Raw genomic sequence first — 25,850 nt, 5'->3', positions numbered from 1 at the left:
AGTGAATAACAAAAATATTTTTCTTGTTTCCTCTTCTCTCTCATCACGTTCCTCTTCTGTATTCCATTGAAGAAGAAACCTCCATTTGTGTTCACCTCTAAACTTCTATTATTGTATCAGAGCGTTGAGCTCAAGCTCAACATCGTCTCCTGCTCGTCATTTCGAGCTCCGTTTTGACCTTTTTCGATCTCTGTTCTTTCGTTTCGAGTTTTCATCGTCATGATGGTTGTCAATCTCCGTCCTTCTCGCCGTTCAGGTCATTTCACAAGTGCTGGTAGCTCGAATCCACTCCATGGTAGCTCCTCTTCTCCTCATGAAGCAGTTGTAGCTCCAACATTACCGGATCCTTTTGCTCTTTCCGCCATGATGAACCCAGGCAACGTTCATTCTCCACTGTTTCTCCATAGTGTTGATCATCCAGGTTTGATGATTGTTTCCGTTCAGCTGGATGGATTGAACAATACTCAGTGGCGCTCTGCGATGAAGATCGCCCTTGATGCGAAGAACAAAATCGCCTTTGTTGACAGTTCACTGCCTCGCCCTGATTCAGGTAATCATCTTTTTCGGATCTGGTCTCGTTGTAATAGCATGGTTAAATCTTGGCTTCTCAACTTGGTTTCTAAGCAGATCTATGGTAGTATTTTGTCTTTTGATGATGCCACTGAAATATGGATTGATCTTCACAATCGCTTTCACAAGACAAACCTTCCATGCACATTTCAGTTGATCCAACAGATTCAGGATTTCCGTCAAGGCTCTCTAAATTTATCTAGTTATTATACTACCCTCAAGACCCTTTGGGATAACCTTGATGGCACTGAATCTCCTGAAATGTGTTTATGCTGTAACAGACCTAGTTGTCTCACAGCCAACGTGAAGCCAAAGCTAAAGTTGAGCGAAGCAGAACCATCAAATTTTTGGTCGGTTTGAATGAGAAATAATCGATCATTCGTAGCCAAATCATTATGCGCAATCTTCTTTCTGATCTTGCTGAAATCTACAACATTCTGGATCAGGACGATAGCCAATGTCAGTTTAACTCAGTGATCGCTCCACATGCCTTCCAAGTTAGTCAAGATTCTACTCAACCCTCTATTTGTCTAGATCTCCTAACCCAGTTCAGTCTGGTGTATTCCCGGTGATTCTAGCATTAATCAACAAGGTGTGTTGAATGCTTTTCAAAGGAAGCCTGGAGCAGTCTGTTCTCATTGTGGCAACACTGGTCATGTTTTTGATCGTTGTTATAAGTTACATGGGTATCCGGTTGGTTGGAAGAAAGGGAAATGGAACACTGACAGGTCATCACAGTCGAAGCCTCCTGCTGTTGCAGCTACCGTTGCTGTTCAAGAACCTTCTCACAATGTCTCTGGCTTGGACAATCTTGTTGGGAAACTGAACAAAGATCAAATTCAAGATTTCATTGCCTACTTCAGTTCTCAGCTTTAGACTTCGTCTAACCCTGTGTCTTCAACTTCCCCTGCTTCTCAACACAAAGATCACTCTAGTATCTATCGTCCTTAACGTTCAGTTTTGTTGGAATTTTGAGTGTTACCCACTGTGTTACTGATATGCACACATGGATTGTGGACTCTAGTGCTGCTCACCATGTTTCACATAATCTTGATGCTTTCATTAAACTTGATACTTCTGTTCAGCATTTTGTGAATCTACCTAATGGTTCTACACTCAAAGTTGGTGGAATTGGTCAGATTGTTATCAATGCTACATTAACTCTATAGAATGTTCTGTTTATCCCAAAATTAAGACTAAATCTTCTGAGTGTCAGTTCCTTGACTTCTGATATTGGTGCTCAAGTGGTCTTTGATTCTGGTTCTTTTCAAATACAAGATCCTATCAGGAGATCGATGATTGGAAGCGGTAGACGCATTGCCAACTTGTACGTCCTGGATCTGGCTGCTTCGAGTTCTGCTATCTCTACTTATGCTTCTTCTTTTGCTAATACTGTAGTTGATGCATCTGTTTGGCATCAACGTTTTGGCCATAGTTCTTTTGAGCAAATATAACTACTTTCTGATGTACTTGGATTTTCAAAGGCAAAGAATAAAGGATTGATGCACTGTGATATTCGTCATCGTGCTAAACAAAAGAAGCTTTCTTTTCGTTTAAATCATAAACGTTTCTTTAAACCTTTTGAAATGCTACACATCGATGTTTGGGGGACATTTTCCGAATCTACACAGGAAGGTTATAAGTATTTCCTAACAATAGTCGACGATGACACACTCGTGACGTATCGTGATGTGGGTTTATCTTCTCAAACTGAAGAGTTCTCATTGTTTTCCCTGATTTCATTGGAATGGTGGAAAAGAAATATGATGCTAACATAAAGGCGGTACGTGCTGATAATGCACCAGAGCTACGATTTGATGCTCTTTACAAAGCTAAAGGCATCATCTCCTATCACTCTTGTCCAGAAACTCTTGAGCAAAACTCGGTTGTGGAGCGCAAGCATCAACACATACTTAATGTGGCTCGTGCACTTCTCTTCCAGTCTGGGATTTCTTAAAGCATCTGGGGGGATTGCATTCTCACTGCCATGTTTCTCATCAACAGAACACCCTCTCTGGTTATCTCAAACAAAACTCCCTTTGAGATGCTCACTCACAAACTACCTGCATATTCACACCTCAAGACCTTTGGTTGTCTTTGTTACGCTAGTACTTCACCTAAGGGTCGCATAAGTTTCAAGATAGAGCACGTGCATGTGTTTTCCTTGGCTAACCTTTTGGTTTTAAAGGATACAAGTTGCTTGATATTCAGACTAATGAAGTGTTCATCTCTTGCAATGTGGTGTTTCATGAGAATATCTTCCCTTTTTGCCAGTCATCTCCTATTGCTGACCATGATGAATTTTTTCCACGATTATATGTTGATCAAGTTGCTCCTCCTCCTGCATCTTCTTCATCTCCTGGCCCTGAGTGTCCTGCTGTGGATATTACATCTACCTCTACACCCAGAATTTCTAAACCACTGCGTCATCTTCAAGAATATCATTGCCACTCTGTCAATTCCTCTACAGAGCACCCTATATCCAACGTCTTATCTTATGATGCTCTCTCTGATTCGTATCAGATCTTTATAAACTCAGTGAACAGCATTCCTGAGTCTCGAACATTTGCTCAAGCCTGTAAGCTAAAGGAATGGTGAGATGCTATGGGAATTGAAATCACAGCTCTTGAAGAAAATGACACTTGTTTAGTATGTTCTTTACCTGATGGCAAACAAGCTGTCGGTTGCAAATGGGTTTTCAAGGTCAAACTTAATGCTGATGGAACCTTTGAAAGATATAAAGCTAGACTTATAGCCAAAGGGTACACACAACAAGAAGGAATAGATTATGTTGAGACTTTTTCTCCTGTTGTTAAGTTAGCCACTGTGAAACTTCTTCTTGCAGTTGCTGCTGCCAAGGGGTGGTCTTTGTCTCAATTGGACATCTCCAATGCCTTTCTGAATGGGGATTTAGAGGAAGAAATCTATATGGAACTACCACCAGGTTAGTCAGCAAGACAAGGGGAATATTTCCCTCCTAATGCAGTTTGTAAACTAAAGAAATCTTTATGTGGACATAAACAAGCTTCACACTAATGGTTTCTAAAGTTTTTTGAGACATTACTACGGTTGGGCTTCTCTGCTTCTTCAGGGGATCACACTCTCTTTTTCAAATATTCTGGTAACGTTTATATGGCAGTTTTGGTTTACGTTGATGATATTATCATCGCCAGCAGCTGTGATCACGCTACTGATCTACTCAAAATTGCTCTTCAAGCTTCTTTTAAGCTTCGTGATTTTGGAACTCTAAGGTATTTCCTTGGTTTGGAAATTGCGAGATCTTCATCAGGCATTTCCATCTGCCAACGGAAATACATTCTGGATCTACTGACTGACACTGGAATGCTCGGTTGAAAACCTTCCTCCATTCCCATGGTTCCTAGTGTTAAACTTTATATCAAAGATGGGGAACTTCTACCAAATGCAGAGGTATATCGTCGGCTCATTGGTAAACTTTTATATCTAACGTTTACTCGACCCGATATTACGTTTGCTGTTCACAAGTTGTGTCAGTTCACGTCCTCTCCGCGAGCTCCACATCTCCACGCTGCTTATAAAGTTCTACATTATCTCAAAGGAACCGTTGGTTTGGGTCTCTTCTACTCAGCTTGTTCAGATTTTAAATTATCTGCCTTTTCTGATGTAGATTGGAATTTGTGTCCTGATACACGTCGTACTGTCTCTTGATTATGTATGTTCGTCGGATCATCTCTCATTGCCTGGAAAACTAATAAACAATGTTAGTGCAAGATGACACCACAATATAGTAATGCAGAAGATAAATCAAGAGACAAATACACAAGCAAACACCAAAGCTTTTATTAGAATCTCCTTTAAACAATCTTTACAAGACCTTGTTTATTTAGCTTTACTCGTCTAGTGTTAACACCCTAACACACGACATTGAAAGATTCCTAAGCTACACGCTTATGTCTCTATACCGTCAAGTACTTCAGCCACTGCTTCAGCACGACCCCAGAACACTTCCAAGAGCTTCTCTCTCTCTATAAGATCAGCCTCTGTGTCTCTGTCTCTTTACAGACGACTCATAGCTATCTTATATTATTCTCCACGTTCCTGAAACCCTAGTCTCCACGGCAACATGGATATGACATCTTCCATAACATTAAGTGCAACTTTCCTTTTCTTGGAATGCACTTATTCCTCTTCCTTTAAGTCATAAACTTGCTCATCAAGTTTATTCCTCTTTCCTTATCTCCAAGATACTCTCTTACTCTCCAAGTCTACAAGACTCCAGCTCAGCATCTTGACTCCACATGGTCTTCATCACTCAACACGATGTCTCCTTCAGCAACTACGTCATCGACTACTTCAGGGCGGACATCTTACATCTTCAATCTCCTCCTTTTAGCTTTGTGTGCCGATCAAGCACAACAATCTTCTGGTTCAGCAACCACGTTCATCACCTGGAAACTTCACACCAAGTGTTCCTTTCTCCCCCACGAGATGTGCACCACACCATGTTTTTCTCCCCCATGAGATATGCATTATTTGTACCAGAACATCACCATTCTCCCCCTGCTTGATTGCATACTAAGCTAAAACATATGTTTAGATGTCAAGCCTTACAAACCAAGTCGTCTGCTTCTTCATGTATAATCATGACACAACCCTTGCTGCAGCGGAATAACAAGTACTGCATCACGATCTGATGCACCTGTCGAACCACCCTTTGACCAGCTTTTGTTGAGGACCCGGCTTCCGTCATGTGTCGTCTTCTTGACCTTGAGCCCTTCCCCATCCACACCGAGTGCCCTCTACACTCGTTGTTATTGTCTTTGAGTGATTTCACTATCACCCTCCTGAAGATCATCTCACATCACTTCCTGACGCACTTCGATCTCCTTCCCCTTTGTGCCACAAACACCTCGTGTCCTGGCTCCAGACTTGATGCTTATTGTTCAACCTCAAGATCACTCCTAACAGAGCTGCACCCTTCTCCTGATGTCCTTCCTTGACCTCATCAAGTAAGCCACTCTTGGCTAAGAGCACCTCTTCAACCTTCTTGGGTTTAATGAACGTCTTGTTCACCTTCTTGGCCATGTTCCTGCTCTTCTCACAAGCAAACCACTCCACCTTCTTGTGTCCAACCTTCCCAAATAACCAATAGCACATCCGATGTTGCTTCTTGCTTGGCCTGACACAGTTGCTGATGAACTGATCAGTCTCCTTCCTTGTACCAGCTGCACAACCATACTTCAGAACCTCCTGTCTGACCTTCATGTTGTTGTACTTATGTACAACTTTCGGCTTGTTGCTCACAGCTACACGCTGTAGAACTTCCTGCCTTACTTCTTGTCTTACGTCCCGACGTACTTCCTGACAAGCTTCTTTGGCTCCACTTTTTGATGTGCTCCCCTGCACGAAATGTGATAGCTCCTTATGTTGTACTTCCTTATTACTCTCAGTTCCTCGATATCCCAGTCCCCAGTTCACCTTGACTGGTTGTCCCTTCGAGAGTATCTTATCCAAGTCCTTGGATCCACTGTTGAGCATCCTGATATGTTTGCGATTCTCAGCCAAATCACGTTCCAACATCCTTGCTCTATCTTGTTCACTAGTAGCAACTTCTCTCAGCTTGCTAACCTCCTTCTCCAGAGACTCATTCTTCTCATGTACAACAACAAGTTCTTCAGCAAGATCATCATACTGCTCACGGCTCTGCACCAGATCGTGTTGCAACCTCAGATTCTCATTATTGAGATTCAACCACTTGTTGAGCATCACGTGATAATCCTTAGAGTCTGTATCAATGTCTGAATCTGAGGATTCACTGAATTCCTCCTTGCGTGCACCAAATGCAACAAGGTTCTTCATCACCTTTCCATCTTCTTCAAACTTTGAATCATCAAGCGACTGCAATGGAACATCTTTTTTCTTCGTTGAGTTTGGACATTCACGCCGTGTGTGTCCAACACCTCTGCACTCAGAACACTTAAGTTCTCTCCGTTGTGCTATAGGACAATCAGCCTTTATATGACCAACACCTTCACACTCATAGCATCTAAGACGTTCTCTTCTTCTGCCATTGCCACGATCACCTCCCTGGCGACCATACTGATTTCTCCCACCAGAGGAATTCATCATCTTACCCAGATTCCTAACCAACATCCCCATGGCATCTTCAACATTCGGAGATCTATCTCCATCTTTGTCAGCAGCAAGAGCTATACTCCTTGATGCACCACCTGACGTAGAGACTGAACTACTGTATGTCTTCAGCATACCCACAACCTTGTCAAACTTGAGCTCATCCGTGTTTTTGGTCATATTCAAGACTGGCTTGTGAGCTGCAAACTTCGTTGGAAGACAGCGTAGTAACTTCTTTACCAGCTTCTTCTCATTGTACTTCTTCCCAAGTACAAATGCGTCATGCGCCATACCACTGAGTTTGGCACTAAAACTCGCCACATAATCATTATCAGACCACCTGAGATTCTCAAACTGCGACCCAATATGATCTAGACGTGTCCTCTCGACACTCTCATCTCCTTCAAACGAATTCAGCAGGATCTCCCACACCTCTTTAGCCGAAGTACTCCCCTGAATCAGCTGGAACTGTTCTGCTTCAACTGCTCCAAAAATCACCGAAAACGCCCTTGCATTAAACTTAGATGCATTGTGTTCTGCCTTTGTTAATCCTCTTTTGGCTTAGGCTTCTTCCCATCTCCTGTGACTATTGTAGGCTCCTCCCAACCAATCTCCACAGCTGTCCAAGCATCTTCATTGATTCCTCGAATCATTTGCTTCATGCGAGCCTTCCAATGACCATACTAGTCTGCATTCAACATGATTGCCTTCTGCACCGAAACAATCGTGTTCATCTTCACCTTCAGGATTACACCGATAACTTAGGTGTCCCGCTCTGATACCACTTGTTAGTGCAAGATGACACCACAATATAATAATGCAGAAGATAAATCAAGAGACAAATACACAAGCAACCACCAAAGCTTTTATTAAAATCTCCTTTAAACAATCTTTACAAGACCTTGTTTATTCAGCTTTACTCGTCTAGTGTTAACACTCTAACACACGACACTGAAGGATTCCTAAGCTATCCGCTTATGTCTCTCTACCGTCAAGTACTTCAGCCACTGCTTCAGCACGACCCCAGAACACTTCCAAGAGCTTCTCTCTCTCTATAAGATCAGCCTCTGTGTCTTTGTCTCTTTACAGACGACTCATAGCTATCTTATATTATTATCCACGTTCCTGAAATCCTAGTCTTCAAGGCAACATGGATATGGATATCTTCCATAACATTAAGTGCAACTTTCCTTTTCTTGGAATGCACTTATTCCTCTTCCTTTAAGTCATAAACTTGCTCCTCAAGTTTATTCCTCTTTTCTTATCTCCACGATACTCCCTTGCTCTCCAAGTCTACACGACTCCAGCTCAGCATCTTGACTCCACATGGTCTTCACCACTCAACACGACTTCTGCTTCAGCAACTACGTCATCGACTACTTCAGGGCAGACATCTTACATCTTCAAACAAGACATTGTTTCTAACTCATCTGCTGAGTCTGAGTACAAGACCTATGGTTAGACACTCGGGAACCTTCTCCTTTGTACTGTGATAACACTGCAGCTATACATATCGCAAACAACTCCGTCTTTCACGAAAGGACAAAACACATTGAGCGTGATTGTCACATTGTTCGCGAGTGGGTTAAGAAAGGATATATCAGAAATCTTCATGTCAGGACAACAAATCAACTGCTTGATATCCTAACTAAGCCTCTCTATCCTTCTCCTTTCCGACATTTGATGAGCAATATGGAGTTCATTAACATATATGCTCCATGTTTAGGGGAAATATGGTTTATTATAGATATATTTTATACGGTTTAGTTGTACAATTGGCTTAGTCTAATAATCGGTTTGTTCCGGATAACAATTAACATGTATATAGTGTGATCAACACACACTTTATTGAATAACAGAAATATTCTTCTTGTTTTCTCTTCTCTCTCTTCAAGTTCCTCTTCCGTACTCCATTGAAGAAGAAACCTCCATTTCTGTTCACCTCTAAACTTTTATTAGAAACTGTGGATTTTGATAATTTTGTGCTATTCAAAAAAATTTTGGAATTAAATGCGAGAAAACCTTATCTCTGATCCACCAGGCCAGATTATCATTTCCAACTGAAACTCGAATGGTGGACGAAAGTAAGGAGCTGTAATTGATGGTATGTTCTCACCGTAACAAAAGCTCACTATCCCAAGTACATTCTGAAACAAGGGCCAGTGAGGGTATTCCCATATCCATCGGGGAAAAGGGCCCTAAGAAATGAATTAGCTGACCGAATAGTGTCCAAAGATCCCACCAAAAATATGTCTCGTCCCCTCACCCAATATGAATACTTGAAAGGATAATGCTAGTGGTCTCAATTTTTAAAAAAATGATGGAACGTCCAAGAAGTGCAGTGGGATTTGAGGTTTAAAGACCAGAATGATATATGTGAGATATAATTTCTACTGACTCATGCAACCCAAATATATTCAGACCGAAATTTAACATACATATCAATTTCAATCCAAAAACAATGTTCCACGAGGATATACTCTACATTCCTAAACCGCCTTCTGATTTAGGATATCAAATATGCGATAAACTCAAATTCAACTATAAAAAGAGTATAAGTATCTTTATAGTAGAGTTCTAAAATTACAAAGGCTACAACTGAATTATTATTATAAAAGGTTGAAATACAAAAAGAATTATTCGAAAAAAAAATTAATGAGGAATGAATTGAGTGACTCTATTCCATTTTTCTTTATGTGTCCATTCATGTTATTTCATTATTTCATTAATTCTTAAACATGTTTACCAGTTACAACCTATCAAAGAGAACAACAAACATTACCACATCAGACTCGTGTCTTCGTGAGAATAAATGAAACATTCGCTTAGGATATCATATTTTTATAAAACAATTAAAGGTATCATCTTAGACTAATCTTAAGTATAGACCAAGTGTATAAAATGATTAAAGAAACATTAGTTTATGCGATGAAAGCACTGTGGTAATCATAATTTAAAAAATTGGAAGTATGATACAAGCTTGAGTTTCTTAAATAACAAAATGAAAAGAGTTGCTAATTATTAGAAAACAGAATAGTTAGATCGGTTTTCGAAATGTAATTAATGATAAAACAGACAAAACTGTACTATTTTTTGAGTATTGGATAAGAAATATGGACTGATTTAATTATTTTATCTATAAATCCATTTAAAAATCTGATTTGTAAAAATAAAATAATATTTTTGTAATTAATATTTTATTTCTTAGTTTAATTTATATTTTTCTACACTATAGTATTATTTTTAATGTAGAAGTTTTTATGAAATTTAAGCCTTAAAGAAAAAAAAAACTTTTTGTGAAATGTTTTATATCGTTTATATCAGCTATAAAAGTTTCCCACGGCTTTGCATAACATGAATGATTTGGCTAGAAAGATTTTCACATCATTTGGCCTTCTGCTGACCATTCGCCTGCTAGTGCTCTTTATACCGGTCAATGGCGTGGCAACATTATGTAAATGTCAAAGCCTTCTACACTAGAATATTGGGTCTGATTGGTAAGGACTGTAACTTTAAAATTTTTGCTGTAGAAAAAAATCTGTAGACTTTTTTCTTTAATTTTAGATTTTATTGCTGTAAAATTTTATGGAAAGCACTAAAAATTGCTTTGGATATTTGGTTCTATAGAGCACTTGTACAGCTATAAGTTATTTTAAGAGCTCTGGTTTCAAAAAAAAATTTAAAACTTGATTGCTCTGAATTTGATACTTTAGAAATAAATAGAAATAAATAGGACTGTGGCCAGCAGCTACGGCCACTACCCATCAATCCCATCGTAGAGGCATGTTTTTTGGGTCGGCAGAGGCATGTTTAAAATGAATCAAATGGCCTTCCCAGTTAAATGAAAAACGCGTAGTCTTGTGATTCGCTTTATGGCATGACACCCAATCAACCCGTTTTAGTCAGATAAGTGATAACGATAGGTTTCGGTGCAATGATCTGTGAATAAATTAAAAGGGAAGAAATCAAATAATTGAGCAGGTGTAAGAAACACGTGGCAGAAAACGGTATAATTCTGTTTTAGCCTTTTCTCTTTATAAATCAATCATCTAATCTGCTCGACTCTCGACATACACTTGACCAGAGAGAGAGTGAAAAAAACAACCTGCAAAGATTAAAAATGGCGACTCTTAAGGTTTCTTCTTCGGTTCCTTCCCCATCTGAAGATGCTGAGCAGTTGAAAACCGCCTTTGAAGGTACTATGCTTGTTTTGTCATAGTAGATCATGTTCTTGATGGTGTAGTTGTAGATCGAGCTTGTTCCTTCTCTGATCTGATCGTTTCTTTGTTCGATATTGAAGATATGTTTATGCTTGTAGTGTTTTTCTCATTTCTCTGATAAAGTTTTATAGTTTTAATTATCATCAGGTCATGTTGACACTATGAAATGAATAGCTTTTGTATGATGTTGGATCTGACGTTCGACTTCTGAGAATTGGATTCCTTCTTTCTTTTGGCAGGATGGGGTACCAACGAGGACTTGATCATATCAATCTTGGCTCACAGAAGCGCTGAACAGAGGAAGCTGATCAGGCAAACATACCATGAAGTCTTTGGAGAAGACCTTCTCAAGAGTCTTGACAAGGAACTCTCAAGCGACTTCGAGGTACGATTTTTTTTTTTTACAATATCCTCAAACTTGTGTGTGTGTGTTTTTGGGAGTTATACGTATCTTAATATGATTTGTTTCATGGACAGAGAGCAATCTTGCTCTGGACTCTTGAGCCCGGGGAGCGTGATGCCTTGTTGGCTAATGAAGCTACCAAAAGATGGACTTCAAGCAACCAAGTGCTTATGGAAGTAGCTTGCACAAGGACCTCAACACAGCTGCTTCACGCCCGGCAAGCTTACCATGCTCGTTTCAAGAAGTCTATTGAAGAGGATGTCGCTCACCACACCACCGGTGACTTCAGAAAGGTAATAAAATCAAGATTTTTTTATGAGAATGCAAAAGTATTTGAAAAGACTAATTATTTAGTTGTCTGTTTCTTTTTGCAGCTTTTGGTTTCTCTTGTCAGCTCATACAGGTATGAAGGAGACGAGGTGAACATGACATTGGCAAAGCAAGAAGCTAAGCTGATCCATGAGAGAATCAAGGACAAGCACTACAGCGATGAGGAGGTCATTAGGATTTTGTCCACAAGGAGCAAAGCGCAGATCAATGCTACTTTCAACCGCTACCAAGATGATCATGGCGAGGAAATCCTCAAGGTGAAGGCTAAAAATGTTCATTTATTAACTTAATAATCTAAGCTTTTTCTTTTATTAGAACAATGCTAAAACTGTTCATCTTACAGAGTCTTGAGGAAGGATATGGGGACGACAAGTTCCTCGAACTGTTGAGGTCAACGATTCAGTGCTTGACAAGACCTGAGCTTTACTTTGTGGATGTTCTTCGCTCAGCAATCAACAAAACCGGAACAAACGAAGGAGCTCTCACTAGAATTGTAACAACAAGAGCTGAGATTGATTTGAAGGTCATTGGAGAAGAGTATCAGAGGAGGAACAGCATTCCATTGGAGAAAGCCATTACCAAAGACACTCGTGGAGATTACGAGAAGATGCTCGTCGCACTTCTAGGTGAAGATGATGCTTAAATCAAACAACCCTCCTCTCTTTTTCTCTCTTTTCTTGAAACCGTTTGATGCTGTTCTTTAAAAACTTTGTTTGTTGTGTTTTGAGTTTCCAAATAATGCAAAAGCGAGAAAGAGAGGGAACAGTGTGGTACTCTTAAGTTATACTATAACAAAAGCAATGGCTTTAAAAGCCAGGTTGCACGGAAGCTTCAAACGTTTGCTTCCCGCTTTGGAATCAGAATCTCGTGGAAGTTTGTGGAATTTGGCTTCCAAAACGTTTTTAAAATATAATTTTAAAAACACGTTGGAAGTTTACGATTCCGCATCTGTATATTTTAAGACACAATGTTATAAATTAATAAAAATATAAAATCATAGTTTTTAATTTATATAAAATCCAAAATTTAATAGTAATAAAATAGAGAAAATAGAAATATTAAAACTAATACTATAAATTAGCTTTATGTATTGAGGTTTTTATTAAAGATATATCATATAATCAAATATATTGTGTCATTTTATGAAGTACCAAAATAATTAATATAATAATTTATTTTAAACTTATTTTATATATATTTTCACAGTTTTAATATGAAATCATTTCAAAATTATTATAAATGATTTATTTTAAATTTAAATCAAATAATTTTTAGTTTTAGAATTTTTTTTAAAAAATTCTTATATTTTAATATATATATATATATATATTTTTTTTTAGATAACCGTAGTGTGATTCAAGGACTAATCACTACGAAACCCGCAGTATCCGCGTTTTCTTACCACTTAAGGCGCTCCGGGTGGCCAAGGGGAATCGAACCCAGGACGGTACTCATAGCTGTGAGTCCTTTACCACTAGGTCAAAACCAGTTGGTTATATTTTAATATATATATATATATATATATATATATATATATATATATATCGGCTTTCTGTTTTTTTTGTTTCTACAAAAAAAAAGAAGAAGAGAGACACCGACAACACAGAAGACCAGTGTCGTTAATACAAAGCCCTATCCGATCATAGACACAAAAGGATAACATGTTCGTGAGACTTCATATATAACATGTTCGTGAGACTTCATATGACATTATTTTCAGGAGAATTTACCAAATATGACTCAAAACTTGATTTTGATTGCAAAAGTATACCCAAATTTTAATCAAATGCAAAAGTAACTCAAAAGCTTTGTGAAATTATAGTCAGCACCTTGTGACCAAACAAAAAAAGGAAACTTATTTTAACGAATATAGCACCGCTAAGTCTTCTCACTCTTCTGAGATTCTGTTAAGTCTTCTGGACGACGTCCGCGGAAGTCGTCTGGTATAGTTGATCTTAAAATAATTTATAAATTTTGTAAAAAAAATTTTGATAATCAAAAACTTAAAATCATGTAATTATAAACAGTTTTAAGTGATATAAATTAAGATATAATAAAATTGAATTATTTTCAACATAGATGAAGAAAAATAGTGAATCATGATATTCTTTGGTCTAGGGTTTGGCAGCATATGTTGTAGTATTGTATGTATTCTTAAAGACTCAGTCTTCTGTGCAGATTGGTCAAGGATGACCCTTCGGCTACTGTCCAGATTCATCAAACTAGATGCATGCACGGGGTAAAGATAAGGACACATGCGTGATTGTCTTGATGGTCCGCTGGGTGGGAAAGTATGTCCGTCTTCGGATTATTCACTACCAAAGATAAGTCTGGCTCGACTATGGTCCTTAGAATGTCGAGATGGTCGGGAAAGACGAGCTCTGGTATGGTAAGTTCGGTCGTTTGGTCGTGGTTCCAGCCAAAGCTCCTTTCCGGACGTACGCGGGTTGATCCGGTACACTGCACGGTCGGTCTGTTTGGTACGGTCGGATGAGCGAACCTCAGTTGAATTGTTCAGAACGTCCTGATCTCCATACTGAGCTGGTTCCATGTCATGTCCCCGTTCCTGGAACTTGACATAGGGTCTATACGTTTCAACAGAAACGGAAATGCTTTGGTTCAGATCATTGGAATTGATCGTGAACAAGCTGTAATGAAGTAAATGATCAGGATGGATCATGAGAAACCTAAGTCTAGGTCTGGAAATAGACCAAGGGACTTAGTAAGATTGAATAAGATGAAGAGAAGAAGCTGTACTGAGTGTTCAAGTGTTAGATAGCGACCGGGCCTTGTGGACGACCCATGGGTACCGATGGGCCGGTGGGCTCTTGTGGTTGAACCATGGGCGTGGGCAATCACTTTTGGCTTGTTTTAGACATGTCCAGGGGTGGTTTGGAAGGCCCAGGACGTGAATTTTAAAAAGAAGAATAACCGCCATGGGCAGTTACTTGGTGGCGGTTATGGGAAAAACTGCCCCTTTTGGTACCTTTTTGGTAACTGCTCGTCCAGACAGTTAGGGGGGAGGTTATGACCGAATTATTCTTCATTTTTCTAGTCTCTGGTCGAAAATATCATTACAGAGAAGATAGAAAACTCAGACAAAACTTCCAGAGAGAAAAGAGAGGCAAACCGACGGTTGGACGATCTGATCCGTGGTGGTTCCTGGTTGTTTCCGGTGAAGTTTGTTTGTGAGATCAAGAGGATGGATACTAGGCACGCCAGGGCTTCCTTCTACACCTTGAAACACAAAGAATCCAGAGAAAAATACTGAGAGTTGGTCGGATTCCCAATCCAAGACCCATAGTGGTGTGAAGGCCATAAAGAGACAGTTTTGGGGCAGATCAAGGGGGAAGTTGAGAACGACCCTCTGAACGGTTTTGATCATTGTTGACAACACCCAAAGCCTTATCTGGAGCCTGTGAACACACGCAAATGGTGAGGAAATGAGGGATTTGGCCGGAATCCATTCCCAAGGGTCAATGCAGCCTTAAAGAGAGATTGGTGTGGAAAGCAGTTTCATGGGGAACAAAGAGGGAAGTGATGCACGACCTTTGGATGGTGATTGATCATGGATGATCATGTCTAAGGCTTCCTCTGTGTCTTGGGAACACACAATTGGTTAGGAGAGAAGGGGGAAGGCTTGACTCCACTCTCAAAGGCATGAACAGCCTTGAAGATGGATGTAGTATAGAAACTGGTTTCATGGAAGTTCCATGGAAGGAGTGATGGGTACGAACCATGGTTAGATCTTATCAGTACTGGAAGTATGTAATAAGGGTTTGATGAATGCGTGCTAGGAGGAGCATGGATGCCCCTGATGAGGTAACAGGTGGGGACTGCAGACCATTGGACATAGTCTGGTACACTATGGGCTGATCTGGTCCTGCAGTTACACCTTACTCTGTTTTATGATTATTAATCATATTATTTCTTCTTCTTATGATTAAGATTGATGATTAGACATAGTAGCACTGAACCATAGCTTGGCCGGTTCAGAAGAACCCTCCATGGCCTTGGTTTGGCAGCTAAGTCCGGATCTCCTACTTCCTGATGGATTTATGGCGATCTGACTTTGGAATCCTCTTAGTGGTGAATTATCATGAATTATCATGGTATTTGAGGATTTTTATCTGATTGATTTCGAGATGGTCAAGGTGGTCGGTGGGGCTGTTCTAGGTCGAGATCCATATGATCGAGATCGGTTCTTGGAATTCTGACTTGACCATTCTCTTAGTTAAGATTTATCATGAATTATCATGAATCCTAATGAGTTTTTAGGGATTGATTTAGAGATGGTCCCTTGGGCCGGTTTGGCTGATCTTGGCCGAGATCTATGGGATGGAGGCCGGTTCTGGGAAATCTGATTGGACCATTCTCTTAGTTATGATTTATCATGAATTGTCATGAATTTTAATTGATTTTTGGAGCAGGTTTGCTTGCGGTTGAAATTGCACCTGAGGGCATATTGGGGTCAGATCCTTGTGTTAGGATATCTGATCATATGTTTGTGTGCTGGAACATATTGTCACTTATGATATTGATCATAAGGAATTGCTGGTTATCAACCTTGGCGTTGGTAAGGCAGGCCGTGTGTGACCTGATCATGGGCAAGGATGGATGACCTGATCCTTGGATGATGGATCAAGGTGTCTGATCTGATTGATCAAAGGATGCACCGGTGGTAAGAGAAACACTAATCAGGTTCAGTGGGACATGGTTCCATGACTGATTAAGAAGTATGGAGACTCATCAGTTCTGAGTCATGTGGGGTGGTTGGTTGATTGACTCAGGATCTGATGGGCATTGCTAGTCCATGAGCTGGACTTGGTATCATAAGTTGATAAGGCAAAAAGGATGTGGGACAGTGCATGAGCCGGTAAGGGCCAGATGCATGTCCTTAGCTGTTTGAAGACTTCTCAAGGGTTACTTATATCTGTGGGGATGGTTGGCTGAATGACTAAGTACCCAAGAGAAGAGTTTATGCAGGTATAAAGGAGTTGGACGAGTGGACGGGGAGCTGGGAAAAGCTACCTCGCAGCTCGATCAGCTGGAACGGAGCAGCAAACCTCAAGTGAAGTGGTTCAGCTCAACTAGCTGGGTGAGCTAGCTAAGACAGCTAAGTCAGCTGTGACAATGAGCTAACAAGCTCTGGGAATGTGGCAAGGGTATGATCTGTCAATGTTGCATAGATCTAGATAGAATGGCTTAGGGGAACGGAACCTCTGATTGAATGACTTGGTCTAGGTTCAGGATCGACCTTGGATCTAGCTGGCAGTTGCGTTTACTGACCAGTAGCTGAGAAGATCTGACCAGACAAGTGTTAGATTGGATTTAGTCCAATGGTTAAGTAGATACTATTCCGCTGCGTATGTGTTGTATTGATCTAAGCTAGGAAAGACTATGGTAATCTTGAGCTAAGATCTGAGTTAGCCCTCGCCTATGGGCGATGTTTTAAATAAAGGGCAAAAATTTTTACAGGTTCGGTCCGGGTATGGACTGAGCGACGTGAGGCATCGACCGCGGCCTAGTAGGCCGGGATCGGGTCTTACATTCCATGTACTGATCCATGGGCTGGGGCACATCATTCCCTCCGTCTTCAAAAAGATTTGTCCTCAAAAGTAAAAGGGTTATAAGCAAAAGAATCATAATCAAAACATTGCTCACCTTGAGTTTGGTTCGGCCTTTGAATGGAAGAAGGTCCTTCTTAGTTTGCTTGATGACCGCGGTTTTGTTCTTTATCTGTCCCATCCTGCATTGACACAAAGCTTCCAAGACCAAGGTCATATGCGTCCATTTCAAAAGCATTCAAAGGACCAGAAAATTCATTCTTGTTCAAAACCTTTTTAGAATCCTTTTCAAGCGGAAAAATCAATTCAGAACTACCTGTCATTGGCTCATGTGCATAGTCATCGAAAGTTGGCAATAAGTCTGAAAATCCTTCCTTTTCTGGCTCGTTTTCAACATTGTGACTCTCCAAAGTCACCAACGGTTTCTGGTTTTGACACGTGTTAGCATAATGACCGATCCTATGGCATTTGAAACACCTGGTAGAATGAGCTTTGCTTGTGGTTTTCACAGCTTTGCTTTTATCAAAAGACAACACATTAGTTTTCAAATTGGAATTTGAAAGAGAAGAGAAATTACATTGTTGTTTTGGTGCAGAAGAAGTGTTGGTGTTTCCCTTCTTTTTGAGTTGCTGAATAGCAAAAATTGCCTTATGCAACATCTTCTCCAAACTGGCATAAGTCTGAAGCTTATTCCAATCAAGCATATCACAGTTGCTTCTCTTGGCTTTGGTGAAGGGACGATCACCATTTATGACCCTCTTCTCATCATCATCTAACATGTTTTGTCTCTTCCATTGGTTTCTTTGTTTCTGCACAAAATAAAACCCATTAGAAGACAATTGTTTCTTATCTCCAAAAATCAATTGCTCTTTGTGGTCTGTTTTGTGATTTGCATGTGTACTCCTTTAGTAGTGATTTTTTTTTGTAAATTTGAGGAGATATTAATGAAAAAGTTTGGTAAATATGTTCATTTTGCACATTATTATCTTGCCAAAATTACTTGACATAGTTGAAGTTATTGATACAACTTCAATAGCAAAACACAATAACAAAAAAAATTAATCAAATTTATTACAACTAAGGGAGAAGAATTCTCAAGGAAACTTAATCAAATTCACAAAAGATAAACCATTACGTAAGTTCAAAGCTAGAATACTTTCATTAGATACATAAGTAAAAAGTATATCTTATGATCCGAGAAGACACATTAAACCATGTTACTTGATATTCTTGAAGTTACTTAACTCTTTTAAAATTAAATTAACATATCTTAAAGTTACTTAACAAATTTACAAAAACTAACGTAGAAGACTTCCACGGAAGTTTTCTCAATTAGCTAGAAACTTTACTAAGCATGAATGTTGGTAACCTCATAGATATCACCAATTAAGTTATAAATTTCATTCAGGAGCACCAATATTGACTAATATACATTAATTAGCAAAAACAAAATTAAAAAGTATAGTTTTAGAAAAATGAAAGTTTATTAAACAATGACGCAGACGACTTCCACGGAGGTCGTCTGGTAGACTTCTAGGAAGTCGTCCATTTAGGTTAGTTTTGCAATTGATTTTTAACCTAGACGACTTACATGGAAGTCGTCCATCTTTGTTTGTTAAAAAAAAAAATTGAGACGACTTCCATGTAAGTCGTCTAGGGAAAACGGGTTAGTTTTGCATTTGACCGGATTGTGTCAGAAATTTGACTTTTCCTGGACGACTTACATGGAAGTCGTCTCGTCCTATAGAAAATTAAAAAATCAATATTTTGTTATACCTAGACGACTTCCATATAAATCGTCTCAGGTTAGTTTTGCAATTGAAATATAAAACAAAAATATTATTTTTTTCTAGACAACGTACACGGAAGTCGTCCGTCTGACGACTTACATGGAAGTCTTCCAAGATAAGCAATGTTTGACCAGAATCTCGGAATAAAATCATGGACGACTTTCGTGTAAGTCGTCTGATGGACGACTTCCGTGTAAGTCGTCTAGACAAAATTTTTTTTTTTTTGTTTTACTTTTCAATTGCAAAATTAACCTAAGACGCGTTACATGGAACTCGTCTAGGTATAACAAAATGTTGATTTTTTTAATTTTCTACTGGACGACTTACATGTAAGTCGTTCAGGAAAAGTAAAATTTCTGACACAATCCGATCAAATGCAAAACTAACCCGTTTACCTTAGACGACTTACATGGAAGTCGTCTCGATTTTTTTTTAACAAACAAAGATGGATGACTTCCATGTAAGTCGCCTAGAACAACACATTTAAAAGACAATTGCAAAACTAACATCTGCATTGACCAGAAGACTTCCATGTAAGTCGTCTACAGCCATACGACTTACCCGGAAGTCGTCTAGACGAACAGGTCTGAAAAAAAAACTAATTTCATAGTTTCAACCAGTGTGATAATTTGTTTAGCACACAAAAGTCTCCTCCAAGCACCCAGAATCTCAAACAAAAGTGACCCACCAAGAATCATAAGTTTCAATGGCTCTATGAACCATAAAAATTTTAGAACCAAAATCTTGGATTTTTTTTGGATGAATATGGAGAGAAAGTAAAGAGACGTTGTTTTTAGTTCATAAGAATTGAAAAAGAAAGAGTGTAAATCGATTTTTAGGTGCATTAAGAGCTTCAAATTGGTTGTTCATGGTGGTTAGTATATTGATGGCATTGGCAATATTGTGAATACCTGAGGAAGATGAGAGTGATAGGGTAAAATATACATTTTCGAAAAAAAAAGTGATGGCATTTTCGTGAATAATCTGAACTATGGGATGAAAGAGGCAAGTCGAAGTTCCAAAAAAAAAAATGGATTAGTTTTGTGTTTGACTTCAAGTTTTGAGTCATATTAACAGAAAGCCCTTATTTTTATCGATAATCAAAGTTACTTCTTCAAGACACCTTTGGACAATATCTTCATGCAATAAGGGTTCGACTTTAGTATCCCATACCTACTAACTTGCTCCACCAGCTTTGCATGAACACAACCCTGTTTCAAAACCCAAATAAAGAAAAACATGTCAGGTTTCTTATAAGTTTTTTGCTGTGTAAACTATCTTTGATTTTATGGACTGACTTTGGTTTTACAAAGAGCAGTTTGGATAACGTAGTTTCCAAAAGGATCCTTCAAGCGATATTCAAAGTTGGGAACAGAGGTAAGCTCGCAGACAATCTCAGCTCGGCTCTCTGGATAGTGCTTAAGACATTTCTCCACCACATGACTACTGAACTTCTAAGTTGCTAGCTTGACGTAGTGCATTCTAAACTGCATCAGCAACTTTCCTGCTGGAACATTTTGTACTATTATGTACTGCACCACATAGTTCCTGCACATTCCATCAAACCATATGATAAGGTTTTTTCACATTAACACGAAATCATTATCGAGTCTTGAGAGTAAATATCAATATTACCCAAAAGAATCCTGAGAAAGTTGAAGTGCGTTTCTAGATATCTCATCGACGAGTCTCTCACGTTGGAGAGCAACGGTGTTTGCAACACAACATTGGAGCACACAGCAACCGTGGCGATGAGCTGCTATTTCAGCACAGTACTTTGTAGCTACTTCCAAGACAAATTTGGGACCAAATTTTCAAAACATTAGACGAAAAATTAAAAGAGAATAGATGGGTAGCTAAGCACAAAAAAGGTCTATAGAGACTCTGGTCTCTGTAACTTGAAAGATGCAAAGATTCGTTATTTAGACATTAAACCAATAATAACAAGAAATGTTGCAATTCGACTTGGCCATACTAATGAGACAATATCATATTGGTGTAGGCATTTAAAGAAGCGCACTTCATAGTGCATCAGGAGATGTGAAGAAGCACGAAAATAAAAAGATAGGGATTTAATAAAACTTTGTTGTCGTTAGGACCGAGAGATGTCAAACAAGTCTGAATGACATGGTTGCCATTCAAATTTTTGACAAGAGCAAGACAGCGCGGTTCAAGACCTGACTTCTTGTTGGTAGTGCACTTTACACTTGTTTTTTGATTTTGTTTAGACAAAAATGCCCTTGGTTGGAAAGAGATGGATACGACCAAAAAGAGACCAGTTTCGTTTGTTTTAAAACACAAGTCGCGCTCTCAGGTTTTAATAAATAAACTTTTCCCCTTCAATTACATTCCGTTCTTATCTAAACTCACCCTTAAACACTTCATCTGGGATTTGTGTGGTCAGAAAACAGAGGATGCTGACCACATCTGTTACCCAACGTGTACTTCTCCAATATTCAACCAGTATAATGTTGAGCGTTTGGCTAACCAAACCCTTTATCAAATATCTATGGATGTGTATGACAACTACCATAATACTGAAGACATACTCACCAACCCGAACCCTTCTTCTCTCCACCAATGTAACAACCTAATAACATGTAACAACATAACATCTGACGATCGAGCATCGACCTGTTTGGTTCATGGACACGGCCCAAGGTGGCGTTCTTGTTTACCAGCTCAACCAAACCAAGGTTTTCATGTCAGATCATGCCAGTCCTACTGCCCTTGTCATTCCATCCGATCATTCTGTCCATGCTGATCATAATTTCCCTTTGGATCGTGCTGATCAGACCATCCGTACTGACCCATCCGATCACCCCGACGGTACCGCACGTACTGCCCATTGTATCGACCCACGGACGTCTGGAATAGAGCTTCAGCAAGACCCACGACCAGACGACCGAATTGACCGAATTGGAGCTCGTCTTTCCCGACATGTTCGCCATTCTAAGACCAACGGTCAAGCCAAAATCAACTTCGATCGAGTGGATTCTGAATCAGTCCGTGCCTTCTCATTCTTGGTCTGTTTGGCCTGTACCAGCGACCGTACTGATGGACTGATCCGACACTTCGATCAGTTCATGAACTTTGAGCATCCAAATTTCTCTAAGGCAAGGATATTAAAGCTTTCAGATGCCTTAGCCTCCATTTGGTCCAGATCAGTCCGTGAGAATCATCCATCCGACCATATGGACCGTACCGGACGCGTACTGCTCCTTACTGCGGGACATACTGCAGGATACAATGAATCTGGACAGTGGCAGCCGAAGGGTTCATTCGACCAGTCAACATAATTTTCTGTGCTTTGACTAGATCTGGTCAATTATCTATTTTCTATGTCTCTTTTTCAGATATTTCTATTGATTGTCTTTGACTACAACTAGTATAAGTATGTAATCTCATTCCATCAATAAAGAAATCGATTTTTCCTTCTTCTTTTGAGTTTATACTTTTTGTTCTTTGCTTAGAACATTTTTAGTTTTCTTGGTGTGGTTAGCTCCAAGTTAAACGCCACTTTCTTGTTGGACCGGTGCGTCATATCCAGCAACAGATCGAGTTTGATTCCTTGTTGGACCTGTGCGTCATATCAGTCAACAATCAAAGCACCCTTGGTAGCATCATTGAGCCATCCGCAACCCTTTGTGTCACCGTTCATCCCATCAGCTCTCGTTCCTTTTGGATCGAGTCCATATCTTTCCTTACCAGTTGAGTGATCGTTCCTTAGGGCGCATCAACATCCATACCACACCACACCACTTCTGACCACAACACCGCTACCCCTAACCAACAAACCCCAACACACCTCACTGGTGTCCACTCATCTAGTGACCACATCACCGATGTTGCTGACCACACGTTTCCTACCCCTAACAACACGAATCAATGTTGACAGTACCGACCAGATTGAATCGCTTCGTCTAAACCTGTCTGTTGCAAAGAGCTGTTCGGGTAGTTTGCAATCTGCCCGGAAAGTCTCACTGCTAATTAGACAAGCAGAAAGAGGATCTCCGTCAATCTATAACGGAGGGTTCAAAAGTAGATTTGGAGATGTAGGTTTAGATTTGTCATACTTTACGGAAGAACAAGCAGCAACGTTGAAACCTAATTAATAATCAACGATTTTCTTCTTTCGACGGTGGGAGCGGTGAGAATCAACGATTTTTAGGGTTTGGGTGAAAGAGAAGGGTCCGGGTGAAAGAGAAAATGGTCCCGAAAAAGAGATGTTTTATATTTTTAATGTGTAACTAAGCTCGACAACAACGGTGAAAACGAAATATTACTTTTCGTGTTTTAATGAGTAACTAAGCTTGTTCTGGTTCTGGGGGCAGTTTAGACAAAAGAGCAAAGGAACGTACTGGACATGGTCAAAGTATGCCAACGTGATATAGGTCCAAGAAAATGTACGTCTAAACGTAAATACTTCTTCAATCATCTTCTTGACAACCCGTGTCCTATTTCATTCCAAAAACCCAAAATCAGAAAGTGGATTTCAATGCTTTTATCCAAAGTTCTCAGCTTTTGCTAGAGTCAAAAAGTCTAAAAATTGAAATTTATCTTTTCTACCAAATGTTGCTTCTCTTTATAAATAGAGAATTGGTTTCAAAAGTTTCCCAAATATAGTAAAGTTTTCTTCTTAGTTTCGCGAAAACCAAGAATGATTTTCCACAAAAATGAAACGTCTCCTTGATAACTCATGCTGACTTGTAATGGGACGTTGTATTCTCCGTTGGCATATTTAAAATTGATAGAAAGAAAGTTAAAAATGGAAAGGCGTACCCATAATTGTTGAGACAGATTTGGATGAGGTCAAGTGGTTTGGAGGTCAACACTCTCACAATCAACGTTCTCTGCTCCTCATCACACAAATCTATCATCTTCAGGACCAACTAATTCCTAAACTGATCCATTGAAACATCGATGACATGGTTAATGATTCCACCGAATAAACTCTTGAAATCATGAAAGGTTCCTTCCTTGACCAGTTTCTGCAAAGCTCTGCAACCGATTTGATCTTTGGCCATTAAACTCACAGATCCGTAGATGTTGACCATCAGTGCCAGCCCTGACCTAAAGCTGGTAAAGCTAGAGCTTTGGGCGCCAAAAGATATTAACAATTTAAGGGCATCAGAATTATAAAAGTCGCTTGTAGTCTAGTGGGTGTAAGGTAGAAGGTTCTTAGTTCAATTCTGCAGGAGCGGCATTTTTTATTTCTCTTTAGGCAACACATTTTACTGGGCCAGACCTGTTGACCATGCAGGCGAGATTCGCAGGCAAACTATTACTCCTCTTTGGATAAGAAGCTTCCATGGCGTCTAGATTCGCCGGCAAACTATTACAGCTCTTTACACAATCTTCGGGATAAGAGACTTCCTTGGTGGCTAGGGCTCGAGAAACCCTTTTCTCTTCAAACATCAACGCATCGTTCCTGAGAGAGACGCCTCTGAGACTATCCTCAGCATAAGAACCTTCCATGGCGGCTTGAGCTCTCGAAACTCTCTCTCCCTCAAACATCAACGAACCGTTAAAGCCATCGTCCCCATGGGACAAACGCTTGATGGGTCGATTCATGAGAAAATCTATGTGATTCTGAAGAGCCATCATCTCATCAAACCCGTCTGGGCTAAAGGAATCTTGAAAGGCAAGCAATCTGAGCGCTACCGGAGAAACTCCATGAGGAGAAGAAGAAGCATTGCGAAACCTATCGGGAATCCGACACGGGAGACTCTGGTCGAACCGATGACGAGCTTCATTAGACCCTAATTCTTCCGGGTTGCTCCAGATACTCATGTCGCAAGAGATACCCATGTTGGATAATTTCAATTAACTTGAGGAGCAAGTTAAGTGAAGTTTGATGGGTTAAGGAAAAAGAAAAACATATCGAGCTTAGGAATGTTTTCATATTATTATTAGGAAAAGATGTAGCTTCTTCCTGTATAAAGAGTTCTCATGGAGAGATGTTCCATCAAGAGAAACACATTGAGAGATTTAGTTTTGAGAGAGTTTCTAAATCTAATAAGAAGAGAAGTTCTTATAATCTTTGTGTTTGTGCTACTTTAATTGGTATCAGAGCTCCAGGTTTCGAAGATCGTTTACAAGAGGAGTTGTAACTCGATCAAAACATGGGAGACAATAACGATTCTCAAGGACGTGATAAAGGTCTTGAGATGAAGAAGGACATACGATGTCCGATGCTATCATCGACCAACTACACCGTATGGTCGATGCCAATGAAAGTGATACTTCGTTTATACGAAGTTTGGGATACGATTGATCCAGGGAGCGATGATGCAAAGAAGAACAATATGGAGATTGCTCTAATTTTTCAATCAGTCCTGGAAGCGCTAATACATCAAATAGGAGAACATGATACATCGAAGAAGATTTGGGAAGCTATCAAATCCCGTAACCTAGGTGCTGATCGTGTGAGTGAAGCGAGGTTAGAGACTTTGATTTCTGAGTTCGACAAACTGAAGATGGCAGACACATACACGGTGGATGGCTACGCAGGAAAAATTTCAGGCTTAGCATCGAGAACAGCCGCGTTAGGATAATGGAAGCATCGAAGATGGTAAAGAAGTTTTTGAAGGGACTTCCAAGAACAAAGTTCATTCATATCGTAGCTTCGTTAGAACAAGTGTTGAATCTAAATTCAACGAGATTCGAAGTTATTGTTGGGAGATTGAAGGCTTTCGAAGAACGCGTAAAAGAAGAAACCCAAGATGGAGATCAATTGAAGCTAATGTTTGTGAAGATCAATTAATGCAAAAACTGTTAACGTTCATGAGAATGACTTGCGTAATAGATTATACACTTATTTCTGAGGATAATTAATCTAAAAGTAATCTCTCTCTAT

General features: G+C 39.6%; 1 protein-coding gene and 1 pseudogene across 1 annotated transcript; one reads left to right on the top strand and one right to left on the bottom strand.

Moving 5' to 3' along the window:
- The first annotated feature begins 10,625 nt into the window (after positions 1 to 10,625).
- On the top strand, positions 10,626 to 12,462 carry LOC106415904 (annexin D1-like). The gene is made up of 5 exons (XM_013856715.3): positions 10,626 to 10,877; positions 11,141 to 11,286; positions 11,379 to 11,597; positions 11,679 to 11,891; positions 11,978 to 12,462. The coding sequence occupies exons 1-5, from the start codon at positions 10,802 to 10,804 to the stop codon at positions 12,275 to 12,277; spliced, it is 954 nt and encodes a 317-aa protein (XP_013712169.1). The 5' UTR covers positions 10,626 to 10,801; the 3' UTR covers positions 12,278 to 12,462.
- A 7,380-nt stretch (positions 12,463 to 19,842) lies between these two features.
- Positions 19,843 to 24,802, bottom strand: LOC106412692 (annotated as a pseudogene).
- Positions 24,803 to 25,850: the final 1,048 nt, after the last annotated feature.

Source organism: Brassica napus, chromosome C8 (assembly GCF_020379485.1).
Source record: "Brassica napus cultivar Da-Ae chromosome C8, Da-Ae, whole genome shotgun sequence".
In the NCBI taxonomy this organism is placed as follows: domain Eukaryota; kingdom Viridiplantae; phylum Streptophyta; class Magnoliopsida; order Brassicales; family Brassicaceae; genus Brassica; species Brassica napus.
Note: the sequence above shows the minus strand (reverse complement) of the source record. Positions and strands in the feature narration are given on the sequence as shown.